This window comes from Panonychus citri, unplaced genomic scaffold (genome assembly GCF_014898815.1).
Source record: "Panonychus citri isolate SS breed McGregor unplaced genomic scaffold, ASM1489881v1 Contig00113, whole genome shotgun sequence".
NCBI classification, from domain to species: Eukaryota; Metazoa; Arthropoda; class Arachnida; order Trombidiformes; family Tetranychidae; genus Panonychus; species Panonychus citri.
This window is the reverse complement of record NW_026515518.1, coordinates 330,448-354,701: the sequence shown is the minus strand read 5'-3', so window position 1 is coordinate 354,701 and position 24,254 is coordinate 330,448. Positions and strand designations below refer to the sequence as shown.

At 30.6% G+C, this 24,254-nt stretch overlaps 3 protein-coding genes across 3 annotated transcripts in view; all 3 read right to left on the bottom strand.

The window, feature by feature from the left end:
• Positions 1 to 7,281, bottom strand: part of LOC128390042 (CUGBP Elav-like family member 3-B) — a 29,872-nt gene extending 22,591 nt beyond the window's left edge. The window contains exon 1 of the mRNA XM_053349714.1: positions 7,123 to 7,281. The gene's annotated coding sequence lies outside the window, so the exon portion shown is untranslated. The remainder of the gene's footprint in view (positions 1 to 7,122) is intronic.
• A 10,526-nt stretch (positions 7,282 to 17,807) lies between these two features.
• LOC128390014 (cell division cycle protein 20 homolog) lies at positions 17,808 to 20,522 on the bottom strand. The gene is made up of 4 exons (XM_053349678.1): positions 19,799 to 20,522; positions 18,889 to 19,695; positions 18,697 to 18,822; positions 17,808 to 18,581 (listed from the first exon to the last, which is right to left on the bottom strand). Exons 1-4 carry the CDS (start codon positions 20,228 to 20,230, stop codon positions 18,276 to 18,278), a joined length of 1,671 nt encoding a protein of 556 aa, XP_053205653.1. The 5' UTR covers positions 20,231 to 20,522; the 3' UTR covers positions 17,808 to 18,275.
• Positions 20,523 to 20,809: 287 nt separating this feature from the next.
• On the bottom strand, positions 20,810 to 23,601 carry LOC128390018 (voltage-gated potassium channel subunit beta-2-like). Its single transcript, XM_053349684.1, has 4 exons — positions 23,284 to 23,601; positions 22,762 to 23,150; positions 21,792 to 22,564; positions 20,810 to 21,701 (listed from the first exon to the last, which is right to left on the bottom strand). Exons 2-4 carry the CDS (start codon positions 23,148 to 23,150, stop codon positions 21,454 to 21,456), a joined length of 1,410 nt encoding a protein of 469 aa, XP_053205659.1. The 5' UTR covers positions 23,284 to 23,601; the 3' UTR covers positions 20,810 to 21,453.
• Positions 23,602 to 24,254: the final 653 nt, after the last annotated feature.

The following is a 24,254-nucleotide window of genomic DNA, read 5'->3' as shown; positions in this document are numbered from 1 at the left end:
TGAATTCTATTCTCGGAAGATTTTTTTCTTTCTCCATCTTTAGTCGTGTTAGCTTCTTTGGCACCAGTTGCATGAGCATCATTACTCAAATCTACTGTAACCACCGCACTAGATGTTGAGGCAACTGGTCCACTTTTTGGAATAGTTTCCGCGGCCTTTTTAGAACGTGTTGTGTAAGGAGAACTTTTTCTAGCCAAACTATCCACTTTCGAGCGAATTTGATCAAAATCCTCAGAAAGGACGAGAGGCCAAGATCTTTTTTCAACTGGAAAAAGTTTTATGTCTTCAAAAACGATCCATTCAATCAAAGATTTGTCGTAATTTTTTAGTGGCAAAGTTTCAATGGTGGCAATGAAGGCCTTATAGTTGTCATAAAGATCCTTTGAATCATCTGTTATTATGATTAATGAGAAAAAAATCATTAGTTTAGAGAAAAAAAATTGGGTCTATTCAATGACTTACCTGCAATCACCACCACCATTGATGTAAAAGGCTTACATCCAGGAATTGAAACTTTAACCAAATTTGTGGCATCCAAATTTTTAGACTGTACTCGTTGAGGAATTTGATTATCATCAACTTTAAAACAAATAGCAATCGTTTTTTCACAATTATTCCGTTGCTTGAGACGGACAAGAACGGCAACGAGTTTTTCATTCATTTTTAACTTCATATATGAACCGATTAAGGTTGTTTGGTTATTTATGAAATTACTTTTCACTTTTGAACGCGAGGATTTAACCACTTTAAAAGAATAAGACTTTCTAATTGATTTATTTTCCATAAAAAGGAACCACAAAAAAGAAAAACAGACAGAGTAAAAAGCGTCTAAATAACAATTTATTCTTATCAAAAAAGGAAATCAGATTAAGAGAACAAATTTTGTTCTCTCAATTCTGATTGGTTGATTTTCTTCTTGTTGCTAAGAGAAAGGGTAACCATGGAAACAAAAGAACAACGTGTTTAATTTTCTATTTAGAATTTAAAGATTTGTTTACATTTAATTTCTAAATTTTAATCAAATATTTAATTAGTGATTAATTAGTTTTCTCTTTCAAATTGAAATAATTCTATTTAATTTGAGATGAGCTCTTTGCGAAGTATTTATCGAAACCAGCGGGCCGCGAGATTAAGATCTCAAGCCCAATATTTGTACAATTTACCGGAAGTCAATTTCAGTGAAAATAGTTCATCATCATTTTCGGAAATAGACAATGTAGAAATAATGTCCTTTTCTAGTGATCGCGAATCTTGTGTTTCATCGCTACATGATCAACTATACATCGAGCCACAATGGACTCAATATTGTGAAATTTTGTTCGACGCGCTCATCACTCAAGTTGGTCTTACGCTAAGTGCATCGGAAAAAGTTCTTTTTCTTTTTCGAAGTTTACATGAACGTTTTGTACAAAATCCGAGGAGATTTCCAAGTTTGAGACACAATTGGATGAAAAAAGCAAAATTCACAATTGTCCATGTATACATTATATGTAACAACAATCATCCACATGGTCCATTCATAGGGGAACCTCAAAATTATGGCTTTTTCAATTGTGATCAAAATCTTTTTCCTGCTGTTATGGCTCCGGGAAAGTATTTCTTACATATTCCATTCAAAAGTCAAATAAAATCTATCTTTCCAAGTATCGCTGATGATTGTTGGATCACTGAGGAGTCAAGGCCTGATGTCAGTAATTCAGCTCTTGCAAATAAAATAAAACAGCCTGATCTTCCACTGAATCGGAAAAAATTCACGCTTACACTTCATGCTGATGAAGTGGCTGCTGGTAAAAGCTCTTCTGAAAGGATATTTCCAGTTTTTTTAACTATCAATGAAATGAAACCGGAGATGAGGAAAAAGTTCTTTTTCATGGTGGGACTATTTGTTGGTAAGATTAAACCGAAAGTTGAATCTTTCCTGGATCCAATTTGCTCAGAGCTACTGGAAATTTCTTCCAACCCAATTGAATTGAATTCAAATCTGTTCGCGACTTTCCATCTAATTGGTTTAATTGCCGATGCTCCTATGCGAGCTTACCTCCGAAACGTTAAGCAATTCAATCACCTCAATGGATGTGACTGGTGCTTGGTGCAAGCTTCAACAGTTCAAGGGGCCAGAATGTTTCCAAATATTTCTCAAGAACAAGTAGAAAACTTAAGAAGAAAGAAAGAAGATTTTATTCAATTCTCAAATATCCTTGAAGAAAATAATATTCCAATCACACAACTTTATGAAAGTTATCCTCGTTTTCGTGGCCTAAATGGAATTTCCCCCTTGCTTCGTGTACCTGATTTTGATATTGTGAATGGAACATTGGTGGAGCCAATGCATTGTATGACTCTGGGTGTTTTTCGAAACCTTATGATGAAAGCCTTTGTGAATGGAAACCCTTCCTCTTTATTAGAGAATTTAATCAACAAACAAATTCTACTGAAAGAGTTAAGTTCTCGTTTGTTAGCCATCAAAGTACCCACTGAGTTGACAAGGATTCCGAGAGGCCTCGATCAGTTGAAGTTTTGGAAGAGTTGTGAATGGGATTCATTTCTCAATTATTTTTTCTTCGCAACAACCAAAGGATTAATAAAATCTCCTATTATAAAACACTTTATGGTTTTGTCTCGTGTGTACTATTTGGCTCATATTGGAAATTCAACAACAACTAATTGTTCAGAGATAAAGAATCTTGTCCAAGAGTTTCAGTCTGGATGTGAAAAGTATTTTGGGCCATCTTACATGTCATACAACCTTCACATTCTCACGCATCTTTCTGATTCTTTAGAAAATTTAGGCCCGAATTCAAATATGTCATCATACCCTTTGGAGGATTATATGGGCATTGTGAAAGAAAAAGTTCATCGTTATATTCATATTGGACCTTCATTAGTGCGTTTCTTCATGAGTGACTTTAGATATAAAGAATACAAAGCCACTCATCTAAAAGAATGGAATTTGACACAAACAGAGAAAAAGTACTTTGGATGTTCAAGCGATAAAGATAAAGTTCTCAGTATAAATGAACGAAACCTGCACCTTGACCGAAAGACAGAAACGTTGGAAATTTTATCCCTTTCAATTCTCCATGATGAAGTCTCTCTTTCAAACGTAAAATTTTATAAATCTGTTAAGTGTAATGGAAAGAGATTTTCATGTGACTCCTATTGCCAAATGAAAAAGAGAGACGATTCTAAAATCAAAGGAAGAGATGGAAATTATTACCAAATTGACGTGATTTGTGAACATCGTGATAAATTTTACTTCATATGCACTAAATTCATAGTGAAATCAATAACGATCGAATTCACTGGATCAACAGGATTCTTTTCTTTTCCACTGGAAAATATTCACACGGTCGAAAAATCTCTTCGTAGTGATCACTGCGTCTCAATGGATGAAGTTTTATCTAAAGTCGTTTATGTCAAGAGCTCTAATTTTCACCCTCGCTACAAAGATCATATAATTGATCAATTTCTTTGGAATAAATAATCTCTCTAATGAAAAATTTCCAGAAAATTTAATATGGTAAACAATGTAAATAGCGCCAAACAGCTGTTTTCAAATTTTCTAACATGGGACAGGAAATGAATCAATAATTAGCTTTTTTTTCGTTGACCAGAAAGCGATTCAACAAAAATTTCATCAAATTATTATTATTAATCAATTAGTGATTAAATTCGTGAATAGTAATTTTTTTAATTAATTGTGAATTTTTAAACATTTGTGATCACCAAATTATATCAATCGAATTTGGAAAATAATCATTTTCATCAAAAGTAAGTTCAGAAAAATTCTACATCAACACAATTCCATTTTTCTCCGTTTGCGCTTCAATAAGCTAATTTTTATTCTTTTCATCCCAATCAACAGTAATGGAAAAAAGCTCCTTTACTGTTTTCATCGCCGTAACTATCAGCGCAATAGAAAATCAATCTTTGCAGGAATCAAAAGCCCAAGAAAATCAACATGATACAATTCCAATGGATTATGATCCACAATATGAAAAAATGGAAGTTGAGGAAGTTGATCAAGTTCAACAAGAAAGAATGGATTTCATTCTAGATGAAGAACCAATGGATTGTGAATTTGAAAACGAAAACATTTACTAAAGAAAACAAAGATCCTAGAAAATAATCTCAAATGTTCAAGAATTCCTGTTAACAGTACAAATTTCCCTCTAAATTTCCCCTCTAGTATTCTTACTGAAAGATTTAAATTCTATTTTACCATGAATTCTCTTGAAATTTATATTTGTTCACCATTTTGCTTATCTGACGCCAAATATTGTTACTCTTTTCCGATTTTTACTCTCGATTTCATTTGATCTCTTACAATTCTACTTTCATATTACAAAATTCTGAATTTGAAAAATATCTTTTCTTAAAATGAAAAAACAATTCAATTGTTAATAAATATTAGAAACCAAAAATTCATTTGTTCAGCTTATTTAGAAAATTAATTCGGTCATTAAAATTTCTTTCTTAATTATTATGACAATTTTCCATCAAAGTTTTGTGATAATTTTTTGAATCTCTATTTTGACTCAAAATTGCATCAAAAAATCATCAAAAAATCATCCTAAAATTTTCAATGTTGATTGGGCAGTGAAATGTAAGTTTTGATTAATATAACCATTTAAACCATGGGAATTGTTTGATTCTAAACAGTTGACATTGAAAAAATTAATTACTGAAATTGGCTCAAGTCTCACGGTTCACCCCTGTAGATGGAATCAAATTAAAAGATAATCAATAACTTGTTATAAGTGTGAACATTTATCATGAGGACTTTGTGATCCAATTGAAAGCAATTTGAGTTAGTGAACAATTAGTAATCATCAGTTGTCATCGTATTTTGTATAATAACAATGAGCTGGATTAAGAGTCTCTTTTATATATATATAGTATTCATGCCTCAGGAGATTTTCATGATAACATGATGGTGGTATGAGGAGGTCGGAAACTTCAACCACTCTCAATGAATAAAAGTGAATGAGAAAATCAAATTGTAAAAGTTAACATATTGAAAATACTGTAAATCTAATTAAAATTCACCGAGTGATCGATGAGTTTTAGGTAAACATAATGTTTCATTTTACTCCTTCCTCATCCACTTTTATCTCTCTCTCTCTCTCTCTCTCTCTCTCTCTCTCTCTCTCTCTCTCTCATCTCTTCTTCTCTTCCTTTGTTGACAGTCACAACGAATAGTAATCCCAAGTTAGAACAAAGTTCTTTTGAAATAATTTATTCTCTTCGAGAAGTTGAAATAGTTTTACTTCAAAAATAATAAGTTAACATGAGGAAAAGACCAAAATATCATGTTATATACACCGAGGGATGAATCAAATGAATAGAATGAAATTCTAAAGTCTCAAAAAAAAAGAAGAGGAAATAAAAAAAGAAGCAATTTCGAAGGAAAAAAAAAATAAGAGATCAATTGATGTGAATGTTATTGAAATATTCAGAATGACAATACCGATAGTTGCCATGTTCTTCCTCCTTCTCAACTAATAAAAGTTCTGATCACAAGGTAACAACAAGATAAGCATCTTGGTAAACAATTTATATTATTAATATCGATTTCTTTTTTTTTCATTCATCTCAAATTTTAAATGATTACTTTTCCCTCCACTTTGGATTTACCACTTCCACTTTTCAATTTATCTTCCTCCTTCTCTTCCTTATCTTCACCCATTCTTTATAATGTTTGTTCATGACAATTTCGTAATAAAAACCAATCCAGACAAATTTGAGATCTAATCACAATTCAGAATCAGAAACATGAACACAAATCATCACAATTGAACATCAATCATATGTGATCTGTTTCCTTTACAATTTTATGTTCCTATTAATATAAATATAGTTGATATTGGATCTTTTTTTTTTCATTACCGATATTAAATTTGATTAAATCATCGTCATCATTATCCTCATATAATTGCATTATCATGAATAAACATCATGGGATTATTTTGATGGCTTTACCTGTTGATAAAAAAACAGTATCAACTTTAATATTAACGAATGTAAAATTCAAAATTTAAACCTTAATCAGTTTTGATTATGTACCAAGGAGGATGAAATTAATGATACCGTTCCTAGAATTATATTATCAATTATTAATTACAGATTATTAATATATTATTAATAGTTAAGACTCTGAAAATTGAATGATAATCATGAAAAATTTGTAAACAGAGTCTCAAATTACTGAAATGACTTTAAAAAATTACAAAAAAAAGTATTAATAACATTGGGAAAGTTTTCTAAGCTCAATAACGAAATGATTAATTTTTCATCATTCCCACAATTAACTAATCACTGGTTTTTTGGGAAAATTTGATAAACAAGAAAATCTTACTAATAAAAAGCGACATTATTTATTAGATGGATTCTAATATTTGTTACAATCTAAAGCTAATAAAGTAAATCACAGCATGAGCTTTGTTTTGATATTTATTTTATTCCATCAGCTGATCAGCTTGATAAGTTTTCTTTGGGTGTTTGTGTCAAGATAAATAACAGTTGACATTTTTTTTTCATCTCAATTGTGAACAGAATTTCTGATGAATTAATGAAATCAAGGCAAATGATGATGATTACAGTTTTATGAGCTGAATGTTTAATCACTTTGTCCAGAAAGATTATCATGATTCTTAAAAGTTCATCACTCTGAATGTCTCTCAGTTTTTCACCAAGTAATTAAATCAAATTAGCTTGGAAACCGATGAAAAATAAGTCGACATCAATGATGAACTTCAGGATTGATTAATTGAATTTGCTCAGAAAGATTTGTAACATGAACATTGAATATCTTTATGAGGTTTTAAGGGAAAAATAAAAATTCAATTCAACTCTTTAAATGATTTTCATGATGATATTCAAAAGATAATGTGAAGCAAATCCAAGATTTTATACTGATTCTGAATCCATTTTGTGTGAATCATTATCATGATTATTCATTCATCTATTCATCTACTTTTTTTCCATTCATTATGGATTCAGGATCTCAATTGGAGTTGTTATTATTTTCGGTATTACATTTAGTTTCAATGGGTTTCCTACTCATTCTGATTCTGGTTACATTCTTATACTATTAGTATATAAAAAGATTTCAATACTCACACTGTTTATATTCAGTCTCATGAAAAGTGTACACACAAATTTAAAAAGATCCAAAGGTTCACCTGATACAAAGACACATTTCCAAAGTAATAATATATATAAATTGTAGCATTTTTGTTTTCACTTTTACCTCGATTATGTAAAAACCGTTCAAATGAATATTAGTGACATAGTTACATATAAATGAGATGTTGATATACTGAAGTCGATTCTGTTTATAAAATCATCTTCATCCTTGTTTTCATCTTATTCTTATTTATTCAAATTTATCTTGTTCACTGACATGTAATTAGATACAGTTACTATGATGGAGTTTGTTAAATAGTCGGAGGAAGATGATGATAAATGGTAAAAGTATGTGACTGTTGTAACTGATGATAATAATGTTAGATGAAGATGTGATTAATACGTGATGTTGGTACATTTCAATGAATAAGAATCACATCTTATCAATAAGATTAAATATAAATTTCTATTATTGTTGTTGCCTAATATTAGAGTTTATTTTTTTTCTATTGAATCATTTTTGGCTCAATAAATTTCATCAATATCATGAATATATTTTTTTAATAAAATGAGGGATGATTACGAGGAAATTAAAGGAAAAATTGGACAACAACCAGGAAAGTTTCTAAAGGGTATTTTAGTAATTTCTTTGAAATTTCAAAAAGATTATCATGATCATCTGAGAAAAGAACTTTTTTGTTAGAGTTTGATTTTAAAGTCACTTTTCGTTGGAACATGAAATATCTATTCAAAGGGAAAAACGGTCAATCAAGTGTAACATGAGAGAGAGAGAGAGAGAGAGAGATATTGGAAGACGATTGATGAAATTAAAGATTGAATATATTAATAAATCGCACTCGAAAAATGGTGATGAGAAGGGGGAAAATGAGGAAGAGGAAGAAGAGGTGGAATAAAAGAGAAGAGTTTTATTCGTCTTTGTGAGCATATTCAGAATTCGATGATTGATTTTTTTTTCTCTCTCTCTCTCTTTCTTTCCTTAATGGTTAATGTATATTCTGAATCTGGTGGCTTACAGGCAACAGGCCACCATTTGATGAATGATGTTTATTATTATCATCGACTTGAAAGGTTCAAAATCGATGAGCTGTCTAGTGCCATCTAGTTGTTGAGAATTTCAACTTTTCTGAGAGGAAACTAATTTCTCGGTGAATTTTGTTGCTCTAATTTACTATTCTATTACAATTAGAATTTTTTTTCTGTCTATCGATTAATATTTCTTGAATTTTTCAACTTTTTTACGATAAGTTAAGTTTATCCATTTCGTAAGTTAATTGTAACCACTTTGGTTTATTGATTGATATCAACAAATCGATTTTGCTCTTGAATTATTAATGATTTCAATTAGTGGCTATTTCCAATTAATTATTAACAATTAGACTTTAATTAAATTAACTTGGTAAAAATGTTTCATTAGGTTAATTAATCACTTGTTGCTTTTGAGGTTTAGAAACTAAGTTTTCTCATATGAATGAGGTGAGGTAACAAAAGTTATCACCTTAGCAATTTAAATTATTAGCAGTTAATGGATAATATTATATAAGTGCTTATTATTAGTCAAAATCTAAGAAAAGTGATCTGTATGTCGACAATTGGATAAAACTGAACTTTTCCATATGCTAGTTTATTGCAAACATATTCATCAATTGTCCGAAAAGTTGATAAAGTTTCCAATATCATTTCATTTGTTTGGTGCCTAATTTTGAAATTTACTTAAATTCTTTGCCGATCTAACCTCATGGTATGACTATTCTCAATAAAAATCTGATTAAAATAGTCAATTATTGCATTTTTATTATTTAATCGATAAAGGTAACATTCAATATGGAAACGAATTATTGTTTTCCAAGTGATCTCATCTAACTTGACCATTAAACTGACCACGAAAAAGGTTCAAGAAACATATTGAAGACTATCCTCAAGTCAATAAGGTCGATATTATGAAGGGGGAGTGATTAAGTGCATTATCGAATAAAAGAAAGCAGAGAGAGAGAGAGAGAGAGAGAGAGAGAGAGAGAGAGAGAGAGAGAGAGAGAGAGAGAACAAAACTCTAAATTCATCTTAACATGTATCTCTATGAGAAAAAAAGAGGAGGAGGTGAAGGAAGAAGATGAAAATAAGGGGGAGAAAGAGAGAGAGAGAAAGTAAGCGAAGGATGATGATGATAAAGAAAGAGGAATAGAAAGAGAGTAGGAAGATGAAGAAGGACGCAAAAGTCACGTGGATTTAGATCAAAATGATCATCATTGAGGATTTTGCGTGTTTGGTGATTTCGATCAAGATTAAATAACAAGATTCAACCAGAAATGTTGTTATTATCATAGAAACACTCTCCTCATCAGTTCAGTGTTCATCTTCCTTCTCATCCTCTCTCTCTTCTCTCTTTTTCTCACTTTCATCCTTCTCCATCAATACCCACCATCATCAAAATAACAACAATTGAACAGCTCATTTCATCTGATTCCATCACCATGTAAACTTCAAGCATTTTCATCCTACTTCTTTCATGGTAATAACTTTCCAGTCTTCGTTATCCATCTGTTGAGTTCATGATAAAATCCATGAGGTGGGCAAAGTGTGTTCCTGGGCTAATAACATGTAAATCCAATTTAATCAATTCTGTTATTGCTTGAGAATACACGTTGTCCCTTCAACTGTCACCACGAAAAACCAAACATCCAGATCAACACCAAACCATCAACATATGTTTACCCAAAATCGCAACAATCAACAAAAACCAACCTTCTCTCAAATCAACAATATGGATTATCAATCAATCCGTTAATCCTTAACAACATTTTCCAATAATTTATCGAAGAAAAAAATTGGAAAAAGAAATTGATTAAATTGATTAACTATCGATTATTTTGCTATTCCATTTACCACTTCACCGTTAATCATATGTTTCTATCGTATCATCAACCAATTAGTCGCTCAATCATCTTCGCCGTTAATTGTCACTTGACTTGAGTTAATTTTTTTACCAATAAATTAAAACTGTTGAGTATTTTTGGTAGAGAAAAATGATTTCCAATCAACAGGTAACAGGAGAAGAAGTTACAATATGTTTACACAATATGTTACGTCGCGTTTAGAACATTGTTCTAATGTTCTAGTTTGTTATTCTTTATCCAATGTTATATTATGAGAAAATAGTCTGAAGAGAGTTTGAAGTACAGTTCAGTTTTTATCAATTTCGACTTTTTTTTCCAATGGTTGAGAAATTCATTTTCTATCCCCTGGAATGGTGAGTTGTAATTTCGATATCAATACATATTCAGAACTCACAATTTTCTATCGAATGAAAAAATAATGATAGATGAAATCACTCATGGTTACTCATGCGCGAATTTAGATACATGGAACTGAATCATCGACAGAATTACTCAGAATTACAGAATTGGTCTTAATCTAAACATTTAACATTTAGGGTCAGAAAAGGTGAAGATAATTATCATGATGATGATGATGATAAGTAGAAAAAGAAAAGAATCAAACTCATTATAATAGTCGAAATGTTTATAAGTGATGTAACTTTCGCATGATGATCAGATATTAGCATCATAACATTTCCTCATCTTTTCGCATCATCATCATCATTCTTGTTCTTGTATAAGTGTTAACTTCCGGTAGAAAAAAGAGAATAATAAAACTTACACCACCGGCAAAAAAGAAACCACCATGACCTTAAAAGCCTCATAAATTTACTGTTATATTTGTTTGCGTTTCAACCTCAACAAGTTGATTGATGAAAATGAAACAACTTCTTCTGGTCAGTTGGTTGACTGGTCATCATGATCAAGATGAGAGGGAAAAAATTACCAAATAAAAAAAAAGATATTGTGGTCAAGAAACATATTGTTACATTTTGACCTCATCTATTGATCTTAATGCTCTCTCTCTCTCTCTCTTAGTTCATTCATCAATCAGTCCATCCATTGTATACTCATCCTATCTTCCTCTCTCATGTTTAAATCATCATCTCTGAATTTCTGACCATCATTATGACTCCAGATATCCTGTCAAGATTATTTGTAATAACTTTACAAAGTCATTTGATCTTCATCTTCACTGTTATTCACTCTATTACCTCGTTATTCCGGTTATGATGATTATCATCACCATAATCATTAACCATTGATACTCATTACAAAAGGAATCAACAGAATGACATTGAAAAAGTTTCAACAGATTATCATGTATCTTCATTGATGTTGATTTCAATTTCCATTTCAATTGAATAATTTACTTGCTATTCAGATGAAAATCAATGTAACAATCAACAAAAGCAGCATATCATAACTGATTAATAATCACCATTATCATCACTAACCAAAATTAACCATAGATTTCATTTCATTTACTATTAACTCATTTTGTTTTTCTCAAAATATTCATCATTCAAATTTTTAAAACTCTCATCATAAACAAAGAGCATCAGATGAGTATAAGTTTTTTAATTGTATCAACCACACGCTCTGGGATATTAAAACATCGAGGGTTAATCAAAGCTTTGATTACTCTGTTCAACTTAAGGTGCAAGTAATTGTTGTTCCGTTTGACCATAAAAAAGACAGAAAAGATCACATTCATGGATTCGATTTCCTAAAATTTACTCAGAAAAGCGATCATGTTGATCACAGGATTTACCTTGTTAATATTAACATCTAATAGGCAAATACCTCATGTAAACTGTTGATGATTATTAAGATTCTGGGAATTGTGTATAAGAGTTTTTCTCACTCCCTGAAGATTCCGAGTGTTAATCAGCTGGTCATTTGGTGAGAATAATATTCAAAAAAAAAAGAAACGTTTCCATGATGATGACCAATAGCATTTTGGATTGTTCATTAAATATGATTTTCGAGATGAATTCAACTCGATGCTCGACATTATTTTAACCTTTGGCTAAAAGGGATTCTCTGTGGGTGGTTGATGATTTTTTCATGGAAAAGAGAAAATGAACTTTTTTCTTTTCGTTCTACTTTTCAATCAGCAGAAATTGAATACCTTATGACTCATGAATTCATCATCTTTCCGAGTTTAAGGCTATTAAACCATGGAAATTGAAACAACTCAATTCAAATTCTCACAAATCGAAATGTTATCATTCAACTTTATGAATAAATTTCTAAACATTAATTATAACTTTTTTTCTCATGACAACAATTCAACTTTACTCATCTTATTGTTGGTTTAATTGAGGAATTAATTGTTGATCAATTTGTTTGACTCAATCATTAACCATCAATCCTCCAACCGGAGACTAATCAACTTTCACTTCTGTTACTATTACCATTGACCATTTCCTTTGGTCAGTAATCAACAAAATAATCAATCAAATAATAATCATAATGATAATAATAGCAATAATATCAACAAGACAAATATTATCATTTTGGTTTTTGCTTGATTGTTAACAACAAATTAGGTTATACCGTTAATAGGTTAGTGTATTATTATTAACTTATGTGTCTCCATTGTAATTGTTATCATTATTATCTGTTTCCGTTTCTGGTTTTAGCTTGAAATCTATTTGGTTAAAATAAATTGTCACAATTGGAAGAAAATAAAACAAAAAATTAGATTAATTGCAATTGCAATTTAACCTAAAATATCAAATAAATAAACGAATCACCAATCAACTTTGGTAGTTATTACAATCAGTTGATTGTAAATCTCTTGCTGATTAAAAATGTTGGAATCTAAATTGTCACCGTAATCTAATTGTTTAGGTTTAACTATATCATGATTAGAATGATATTTATTTTATTAATCATTAATTTGATTGTTCCAGGGTCAATTGGATTTGATTTTGATAAACAATCATCAACAAGGCGATAAGGATTAACAATCATCAACACGAATTAAATTAACTTGACAATTAATCTGATCTGATTATGTCAATAATTATATTAACTTTGTTAAGATTGACAATTAGTTGTGATCAATAATAATCAATTAAAATGATTAATTGGTTTCATTTTCATCGAGTTGGAAGAAGATGAAGGAAGAGAGGGGAAAAAATTTTCCAACTCAAAAAAAGTTCTGATGATCATGTTTATCATGGATTAGATAATGAAATTGATATGATGATGAGTGAATAATTAATGGTGATTAGGATTGGATATAAGTTACAGCTGATGACTTATAAATGACCAGCAAGATGATATTCACTGACCAGGATGATTATCATCTTGGTCATCACCAGTGATCAGCTCACAATTTAATTTAACTAAAGATATTGATCAACCTTAATCATCTTGTGAATGATTAACAGTAAGAAAGACAAAAATTACTATTTCAATTGGTTAATTATTGACCTGTGGTCAGTTTCAGGTTAAGCATGATAACTTCAATTGGAAATGAATGTTTCTATTAATATAATCTAACTCATCATGATCATCAACATGGAAACTCAGATCTTGATCTGAACACGGAAATTATAACATGGGAATTTGATTTTCCTCCATTAATTATCACACCAACAATATATAATTAACAAATTATTAACAATTAATTATATAATTACAATTGGTGAAATTTAATCACCACAATTAATTGTATAAACACCAAAAGTTATTGATTTTCATTGAAAACTTTATTAAGATTTGAAACTTTTTTTTTGTTTTATTTCAATTCATTTGTTAATTGTCACGATTGGTAAACGTGATCAAGGTAAAAGTGATCAAATTGTCATTTAAATAATATTGATAATAATGAAAAAAATTAGATTGAATAATCAATTGTAACAATTAACCAATAAAACCCTCATTTTTTTCATAATATTATCAACAATTTGACTATTGATAAACCTGCATTGGTAAAGACCCTTAGACTAATCTAATTGTTTTGTGATGATTAATTATTATCATCTTTGTATTTAATAGCTTTCATATCATGTTGATGATTAACAATCAGCTTTTAACAATATCATTGTTAATCAAAGTTAAATTGTTGAGAAAAGTGTATTATTATTGATACAGTTTAAATCAATGATGATCAACAAGCAATCAACTAACTGTTGTCATCTGGAGGAGATTGAGGTTTTTTCAATTGGAAACTAATAATAAACTATCATGGTGATTCAGTTTATTGATTGAATATTAGATAACCACTGAGAGAGAGAGAGAGAGAGAGAGAGAGAGAGAGAGAGAGAGAGAGAGAGAGAGAGATGGGGAAGGGAGAGATAGGAAGATAGAAACTGAGATTTGGAAGAGAAAATGAAAACATTGAGATGATGATAAGAAGGAAGATGAAAAATTTTGAGGCCATTTCCACGTGAGTTTGATATAAACTCATAGGAATAGATTAAGTGATGAGAATCAGGTATTTCCAATTTTATCATCAACTCCCTCAAGGTTACGTCATGATAATAATTATTAACTTGTGATAAATTTTTGAGATTCTGGTTAAGAAATGAAATTAGGTTAAAATCACTGGAAGATGATGACAAGGGGAAGAGTCGATCAACTAAAAATAGATTAAGATATAAGAGAGAGAGAGAGAAATAAAGATAAATTTCACAAGAATATCGACCTTTTTTGTTCCGCATCAACTTCATCATTTCCGTTTCCGTTTCATCAATTTCATCTTTCATTTTCAAAACTTTTCTTTTTTTCTTTGATAAACTCTTATTATAGTAATTGATTGATTAATTGTCAAATTAATTAAATTTTGATAAATTTCATTACCATTTACATTAATTTCTTTTCATAATTAGCAAATTATTTCCAAGCATAATTACTGCTGATGAAATTTTTTTTCGAAAAAAAAGTTAACTAAGTTTGTAGAGAATTTTTTTCCCTTCTTTATGATCATTAATTATTCTTTTTTATATCTTGAACTTTTTCGAGCATTCGACCAAATGTTCAGCTTATTGTTTACATCGAATTGAAAACTATGTTACCAAATCGTATCCATGAAAGAAAAACTGAGCTCCAGTCTCAAGTTGCTAACAAGAAGACAAAAGACTAACAATTTTCCAGTTCGAATGTACCAGTAGAAGAAAATCTATTGAGAATAGAACAAAATGTTCGAACTTATTTTCTCTCTCTTCTTCGAAAAAAAGAGAAAAAAATTACTCGAAACCATAAGTTTAGAACCGGAACAACTTAAAGTGAATATATAAAAGTGACATTATCATCATGAGCTAATGATGATGAGTAAATATCATGACTAATTCTGAGAAATTCAGAAAAGAGAAGCAGAGAATTTGAAATTATCTTTTTTTTTATCTCAAAAGAATAAAAATTCAAAAAAGTTCTAAGTGCTAAAAATGTAATAAACTTTTTCCACAGATATTATTCTGTATGAGTCGCACAATTTGATAACAATGAACTTGTCAATCGAATATAAAATATTCATCTCGAAGAAAAAAAAGTTCTGAGTGTTTATTATGATCAGAAACACGTTCAAATTAATTGGAGCTTTTTTCTTGCTTTCAAATTGTTGGAAAGTTTTCCTTGGCAATTTAAATTGCTTTCTCATGATGGACACTTGATAAGGTCAACAAGTGACCAGCAATTTATCAATTAATAGGATTGACCAATGAAGGTCAGTGTTTATTATTAGTTTCCATTCAATTCAGTTATTATTAGTTTCACTTCCCTGTTGGTAAACCTTTCATGTTATCATGAAATTTTCATTTTCTCTTCTTCTGTCATCATCATCATCATCATCTTCTTCATCATTCTCGTGCATATTAGTGAGCAAATGATGGACAGGGAGGAAAAATTTCTCTCTATTAATTTTTCTTTTTCGAACTTATTTTTCAAGAGAATTGAACTCAAATCCTAATCCCCTTGAGGTCATCTTTAGATTTTGGGGTTTTTGTCTGTTTTTTAAAAGGTCAATGTTATAAATGAAATTATCGAAATGGTTACAAATAAGTTCAGCTCATGATAATCTCATGAAGTAATCATGTTCAACTGTGATTAGGAAAGTTCAATAAAATTCTGAGTAAAACTCAGAATGACTGAAAAAAGTAAGATGATCAAATTTTCAACAATGAGAATCATCATTTTTCATCATCATGAAATCCAAACTATTATCATGGTGAAGATAAAAAAAAACAAAGTTACTCAGTCATCCAAGTGATTTGATTGAATCGTAATCATGGATTTAGATTACAATCAAATTGTAAATTTCAATTGATATTGAGAATACGATTCTTGTATTATTATCACCATGAAACCATGATGATAATAATGTTATCATCATCATTATTATTACACTGACACCAGAATAAAATAATAATACCTGAGATGATTAACTTTGATTCATGTTGGTAATACTTAAAATCATTAACAATTGATTGATTGTTAATCAAATTGTCTTTTTGTATGTTAAACTAATCATCATTTGATCAACAATTAATCTTGTTAACAATTGATTTAACCATTAATCACCAAGTTGTTTATATAAATTTTGACATTGATCACCAATACAAAGTCAATTGTAATCATCAAATTGAAACTTATTGGATTGTAAAATCAAATCAACTGATTAGTTGAAACTTATTGTTAATCTATTTCCTCTTAAACAAATCAACAAGAAAATCAAAGTTAATTGTCCAAGTATCAAGCCAACAGGATAATCTTTAAAGTATTATAACCAAAAATCAGTTAATTTCCTGTAAATAAATAAATTTAAAACCAAATTAACTAATCAATCAATCAAGAAAAAAAAACCCAAAAAATTAAACAATCAATTTGATGAGGAGTCGGAAAAGTAACAATTAACAATTTAATCATACTCATTATCACATATCATCGGATCATTAAAATTCAAGAAATTACTAACTGAGCAATTAACTAATAATAAGAATACAATTTTTACCAAATGGAAACAAAATCAAATCAATTGAATTAAATCATGAGAGGAAAATATAAATTTAAGGCTAAGGTGAAATTGTTACTTTGATTGTTGAGTTTGTGTTGAAATTGTTGATTTAATTGAGTAACAAACAAAATCAATATATCAGTATGTGTTTTTATATGATAACATGCTGGGAGGGAGTGGGAGTGGGAGTGGGAATTGGGGTGTGGTGGTGGGAGATGGAGGAGGAAACAAGCATTGTAACTTGTTGGACACACAATATATTGGATTGGGTTGATTTAATTGTGAAGCCAATAAGGAAACCTTAATATGATCAACCACTTCCCCCACAATTTCATGATATTAATCATATTCAGCTTGATTCAGTTCATTTTTGTTTCTTCTCATTAATAATTTATATCATATTAGTTTAGTTGATTGTTGTTGTTGATAATTTTGTTGCTTTTCATTTGGATTTTGTTTTGTTTTTAACCATATGGATTGAAGTTAAATTGTTTATTCTGGTTAAATTGTTGTTGATCATTTGGTTATAATCATTAATTGATTTGTCTCATTCTTTAATTTAACTTACTCTGGTTTCTCATTTACAACATGTTTACCTGATCCCAAGTTAATTATAAGTAATTAAATCATGTAATCAATTTGATTTAACCAAGTAATTGTTATAATCACCAATAGTTATTACACAGAATCGCAATTTAGTTAGATGAGTTAATCTTACCTTATTGGTTAAATTGTTGATTACCTGTAGTGTGATCCGATTCAATTGATTGTTGGTTTGGTTTGGTTTTTTTTTCTGTTTTCACTTTGATTAGTGAAAATTTGTCTCAAGTTTTTTTTAATTGTTTTAAAGATGATCAAAGTTGTATAAGAGATTTTGTTTTACAATGTAATCGTTTGATTGAAAAAAGGATAAAGAGAGGGAGAGCAAGAGAGATGATGATGAGGATGAGGATGAGGGAGCATGTGTAAAGTTATCATATTGAACAATTTAACAGTCAATTATTAAAAATAATTATTTTAAGTGATTATGATTGATTTAAAGTAAGGATGATTTAGTGTAAAAGGTGTAAAGTGATGATGATTTATATTGAGCGATGATTTGGTTGATCAGGTTTACTGTTAATTTATTGTTCATTTATTCAATAAGGATTAAGATTTACTATTCATGATTAAGTTTTCACCTTATGGATCAATGGAAACTCATCATGAACATAAACTTTTCTCATCCTTTTTGAATAATTCTCACTAATTAATTACTACTACTTAATGCAACTCATATCGAACGATTATCGAATGCTGCCTCTCAATGGATTATTACCAAGTTTCTCCTTGTACGCTCTGAGTTCTGCCTTTTTCTTTTTTTCAGTGTCCGTTTGGAAACATTCCCAGAACCTCAATGTTTCATCAGCGCTCAATGAGACAACTGTCGATCCATCGGGGCTCATGGAGAGTCCTAATAGCCTTTGAGTGTGACCTCGAAGTTCAGAGATTTTAGTGACTCCAGGATATTTCCAGATGATCAATTCATTATTAGCATAACCATGAGCCGAAATAAGCTCTTGATACTCTTTTGACCAAAGAATAGCGCAAACCTAAAGATAGAAAAGAAATATAAATAGAAATTAGATTCATCCAATTTGAAGAAGAAGAAAAAACTTTGCATAGTCTTAATAATAGAAAAGTTCACATGTTAGAGTAGAAAATTACCTGAGACTTAGTATCAACAGAGTAAAGGTTTGTTCCATTATTTATATTCCAAATTCGTATGTGTCGATCAGCAGTACCTCCTCCAGTAGCCAACAAATTGGGTTTCCATGGATTCCATGCAATGGCCTAGAATAGAAATTAACAAGAAATGATTAAAAATAAAATCGTATTAAAGTTTAAATGACAACTCACCTTGACTGCAGCTTGATGATCAGTGAAAGTGTAAATGGGTCGATCACAACCAGGATCTTTAGACCAAATATTAACTGTATTATCATTACCACCCGAGGCTAAATAGTTACCACCAATGGCCCATTTAAGGCCACAAACTTCTTGGTCGTGTCCATTAAGAGTTCCAATATGATGGTTAGCGATACGAACATCATGATGGAAAATTTGACCACTTCTTGCTCCACTACTAAGAATGTGACTATTCCAGGATAAGGTTGAAACACGGGCAGAGTGACCTGGCATAACTCGAAGACGTTTCTGTTTCTCAGCGTCCCAAAGTTGAACTTCACGGTTACTTGTTCCAACGGCAATACTATGACTACCATCAAACCATGAGACTGATGATATATATTCACCCTCTGGTAGTTCAACAAGTCGGTTAATTGTACCATTTGATGCGTTCCAAAGATAAAGATCTTTATCTAAAGCAACAGCTAATAAATTATTACTATTCCAGTCCAATAGTTGTAAATAGTAATCGTTTTTAATTTCAGGAGCATCCAAGATTCTTTCGGGTTGGGTGGGAATATGTCGAGAGGATTTTTTACAGGAACTGGACACTTTCGAAGAGCTATATAAGACTTTTAGGTTATTCGCATGACCTTCTGGAGCTACGGGAGCCTTGTCATTAAAACAGAGGATTCTATGGTTACTTATGTCACAATTAAGCGCGTCACTAATTGCTTTTTGGTTGGAAGATTGAGATAATGTGGTGTCTTTAGCGGGTTCACCATCATTTTCTTTAGTCGATTTATCTCCATGGGTCAACTAAAATTGGAGAAAGAAAAAGAATAGCAATGAGTTAAAGACAAAATCATAAATGTCAATTAGAGGACAAAAGGTTGAAGAGAAAATTGTTGATTCTTCTTACCAGGTAATGATTAATTTCAGGATTCATGGCATTTCTATTAGGAATATACCTATCTGGCCCATTGCTTGGACTTTTACTAGGAGTCTTAAGGTTTTTCATCGCAGATCCGGGTGTCCTTTCAAGTTTCAAATTTCCTTTTTTACCTGGTGTTTTACACGGAGTTTTAGCAGGAGGAGCGGACATGGACGTGGTCACAGATTTATTACATAATGAATCATTACCAATGTTTAGAGAGGCAAATGAGTTAAGAAGTGATCCGTTAAAGCTTGTCGTCAAGGTATCAATGGCCGTGGACTTGCCAGACCTTGTGGTTGAGATCGTTGGTTTCCGAGAAACTCCTGTAACTCTTGAAGAGGAAGGAGCGGCTAGTGAGTTTTTACTAAAATTCGAATCATTGTGAATTAAGTCTTTAGTTAAGTCAAGATCAGACATTATCCAATGAGTATTTCTTTAAAATAGAAAAAAAAGATGGAGAATAGAAAATAAAAACTTAAAGAAAATTAATAAAAACTATTAACACAAAGCGATGTGGAAAGTTTAAGGAAAACTTTAAAGATGAAACAAAGAAATGCGGCTCAATAAAATTGATCAGAATATTATTATACTTTAAGAATTAGGACTCTTTGATTAGCACGTTTTAATTAGAAAATGATTATTGTTGATTTAATTATTAGAAATAATGAAAAAAGACAAATGTAATCACAGAAAGTTGAACAAGCATCAACAAATGAAATAAATAAACTGACAAAACAAAAAGAGAAATTTTTAAATCTTCTTCAAGCTCGATCCTGATTGGCTCTTTTACTTTCGTAACCATGGTAACCCTGGTGGACTTTAAATTCAATTCAAACAACTTACCGGCTACTCAGCGAGTGGATTTAATTGTTAATTGAAAATCTAAATTGTAACAATTTAATTTCCATTTTTTTTATTGTTTTACGTGTTTTGTGTCTTGTGTTTTTTTTAATTTCGCTAATTTGATTGTTTTCATTTTGATACTCTGAGTAAAGGTTAGGTTAAATTAAATGTTTTGATTTATTTGAATTTATCTGATTGATTTGTGATTCGCTTTAATGTTATTTAAATTAGTCTTAAATTTGTGGGTGACTATTTTTTTTTCTTGGACTTCCAAAAGCCTTTAAACATTTGAGCAATTAGTTTACTCAATCTATTGTTTGGTTGTGATTTGGTTATTGTAAAATTGTCAATTCTCTTGGTTCCATTGGGTTGATGTCCATTTAAATGTCTTGTTACACTATTGTATTTGTAGTCACTTTCTAATCAGATTTTGTTTTCACTGTTTGAATCCTTGGTTGTTAATTGCTGATCGACGTTTCAAATGGAAAGAATTAGATTTATACAGTTAAATTACTGAAATATTTGGCAAATTGCAAAAAAAAAGAAATAATTTTGTAACAAATTTGGTAGGAAAAATGAAATTAAGGAAAGATGAAAACAAAACAAAAAGATAAATTAACTAAAGGTAACAATAAATGAGACCAAAAAGATAAAATTGATGAGAGGTTGATGACTAGAAGTCAAAATGATGGATGATGAGGGTTTACTTCATGTATTCCTAATTTATGATAGTCCATCAATCGTTTTGATAGAGAAGAAAATGTATTTATGGATTGTGTTGATAAGATCTAATTGTTTCATAAATTAGTTGCTGATTCTCTTCGACTAGAATTGATTGCATTCGTTGCCAAAATGTTAAGTGAACCACTCGGCACAATTTTTTTCCTGGCCACTGGCCGATTTTCGAGAATTTTTTCCATCTCTTCCAAAATGGTTGGTGTCAGTTTGTTTGATAATTTAATTGTGCTTAGTTGTAGGTAGAGTTGGTCAAGAGATCGAGGTGCAATTAGAACACAGTTGACATTTTCATTCCGTAAAGACCAAGCTAAGATTGAAAAACGAAAAGAAAAAGGAAAATCAGTTAATTTGGTTAGACCATCAAATAATACGTTTAGTTAACTTTAAAATTTCTTACCAGTGGCTAATTGTGAAAGGTCACACGAGAGTTTACTGGTAATTGTATTGAGCTCAGTTAATTTTCCTTGAGCAATATTCGTTTTAAGATCAGTTTTCAGGGATCTTTTCGAAATGAATGAAATGCCTTCATCGTTATTCAATGAAAACGGCGACCAAATAATCGAACCAACACCAAGTTTGTGATATAATTCGGGCATGTAAAGCTCCATCTTCTCACGGGTAAACATATGATATTCCATTTGTTCACAAGTTGGTGGTGGACAATTAAATTGTCGAGCAACTGAAAAAGCTTCCATAATATGGACCGGTGACCATCTAGAAGTTCCCCAATAAAAACAGAGACCTCGATCGATTAGATTGCTCATGGTTCGAACAATTTCCTCCATAGGACACATTCCATCTAATTTGTTAATTATCACGATATCGACATAACGTAATTGTAATCTTCGTAATGAGGCTTCCAAAGCTTCGGTTAACATTTTCCTTGATAGTCCTGAACCACCAGTGGTTGATGAAGGTCCATTGTTCCAGAATAACTTAGTTGATACCATATAAGTGTTACGCTTCCATCCTCGTTTTCTCAATATGTTTCCTAACATGACCTCACATCGACCATTAACAAAAGCATCACCAGTGTCGAAATAGTTGACACCATTCTCATAAGCAACTGAGATCAACTCTTCTGCAGCTTGGTCACTTAGACGAGTACCAAATGCACTCCAAAGACCGAATCCAACAACGGGAATTTGTAAACCGCTTTTACCTAAATTCCTAAGAGTTAGACAAAATTAATTAAAAGATAATTCGAATTGAAAGTCATTTAAAAGATCACCTGAACAAAAAATCGAAATTCAAAAAGCAGATTATCTTCTAAGAGATGACATGGTAATCTTTTCTTAATCTTAAATTGGTTTTCTAAGTAATCCCGAATTTATTTGATCGAAACCACCGAGGTTGAATTAACTTACTTGTACTTCATGGTGCTAACTGATGGCGAAGTAAAATTGGCAAATATTTCGTATCGTGGAGTAGATGGAGTTGCACTAAAAGCAGAAGTTGTGTCACCAATGAAAGGTAATTCACTAGAACTTATATCATTCCGATAATCATGAGATTGTAGATGAGATGGTTGTTGACTTTGTAGGGATTGTGGTTGTTGTTGTTGTTGTTGTTGTTGAGGTAAAGCCTGAGGTAAAGGTTGACTGTTTTGTTGAAGTGAATGGTGATCATAAAGACCATTAGCATTTGGTGGTGCAAATCCAGGAGATGTAACAGACCCATGAGGACCACTTGAACTTGCTTGACCTCCAACATTTTCCCCACCAGATACAGTACCTGGTCCTCGGTTCATATTCATCTAAGAGACAACAAAAAGGGTAACACAATAACAAAGATACAAACCAAACATTAGAATTAAACTATTGAACAAAAACGTCTACCCAGTAAATTGGAAAATGGATTCAATTCAAACAATCAGAATAACAACTTACCTTGAGATAAACACCAAAAAGAATGAAGAAATGAAAATTATTCCAAGGGAAAAGGTAAATAAACAAATACCTTCGAGGATAAGATAGAGCAAAAAGAAAACCCAAAAATCGAGGTTACCAAGCAATAGAGAAACAAACAAATAGGGAACCAAGAAAATCCAATAAAAGGTTCAAACAACAATCGAAAATTAAAAATGAACCATAATAATGACAGAGAAAAATAATCAAATCAATTGAAAAGAATTAAATTCAATACAATTAAAGGTGTAAAAGAAAAGACAATTAATGAAAAAGAGAAAAAATTTTATTCTATTCTCTTTTCAATTAAATTCTCTTTCTTTTCTCTCTGTCGCTTTTCCCTTTCGACTTTTTCGATCTTCTTTCCCACAAAATTTTCTTTTCCAATCAGATGTTTTCACTTTCTATTTCTAATTGTCAGTGTTAATTAATTTTCTATTAATTTAATTTAATTAACTTTTCGATTGATTGTAATTAGATTAACAATCGGTTAAGTAATTAGAGTTAATCACAATTATGATTCTTTTCTGTCTCCAGTTTTCCTCTAATGTGATAGTAGCCATTTTGTTTTTCTCTTTTGTGTCATTTTTTATTCTTTCTTATAAATATCAATGTGTCAACGTTTATACTTATGATGTCAATTTCATTAAATTGCTTGATTATGTCTATGGGAAGAGATATAAATTATTAATCAAGGTGGTTAATCAACAATTAAAAAGAGTTTGACTGTTCAACTTGTACTACATTATGATGATGGCGGTTGATCAATAAAAATGAAACCAGAACAATCAACAACAAGACAATAATCAATTTAATGATATAATTGTTAATATAATACCTGTTTATTATAGTTAATTAGTTGATCATCCTGCATGTTTGTTAATTGTGATCGATGTTACAATCAACTACAATTAACAATCCAATTGTTCAATTAACTTTGTTATATATATTCA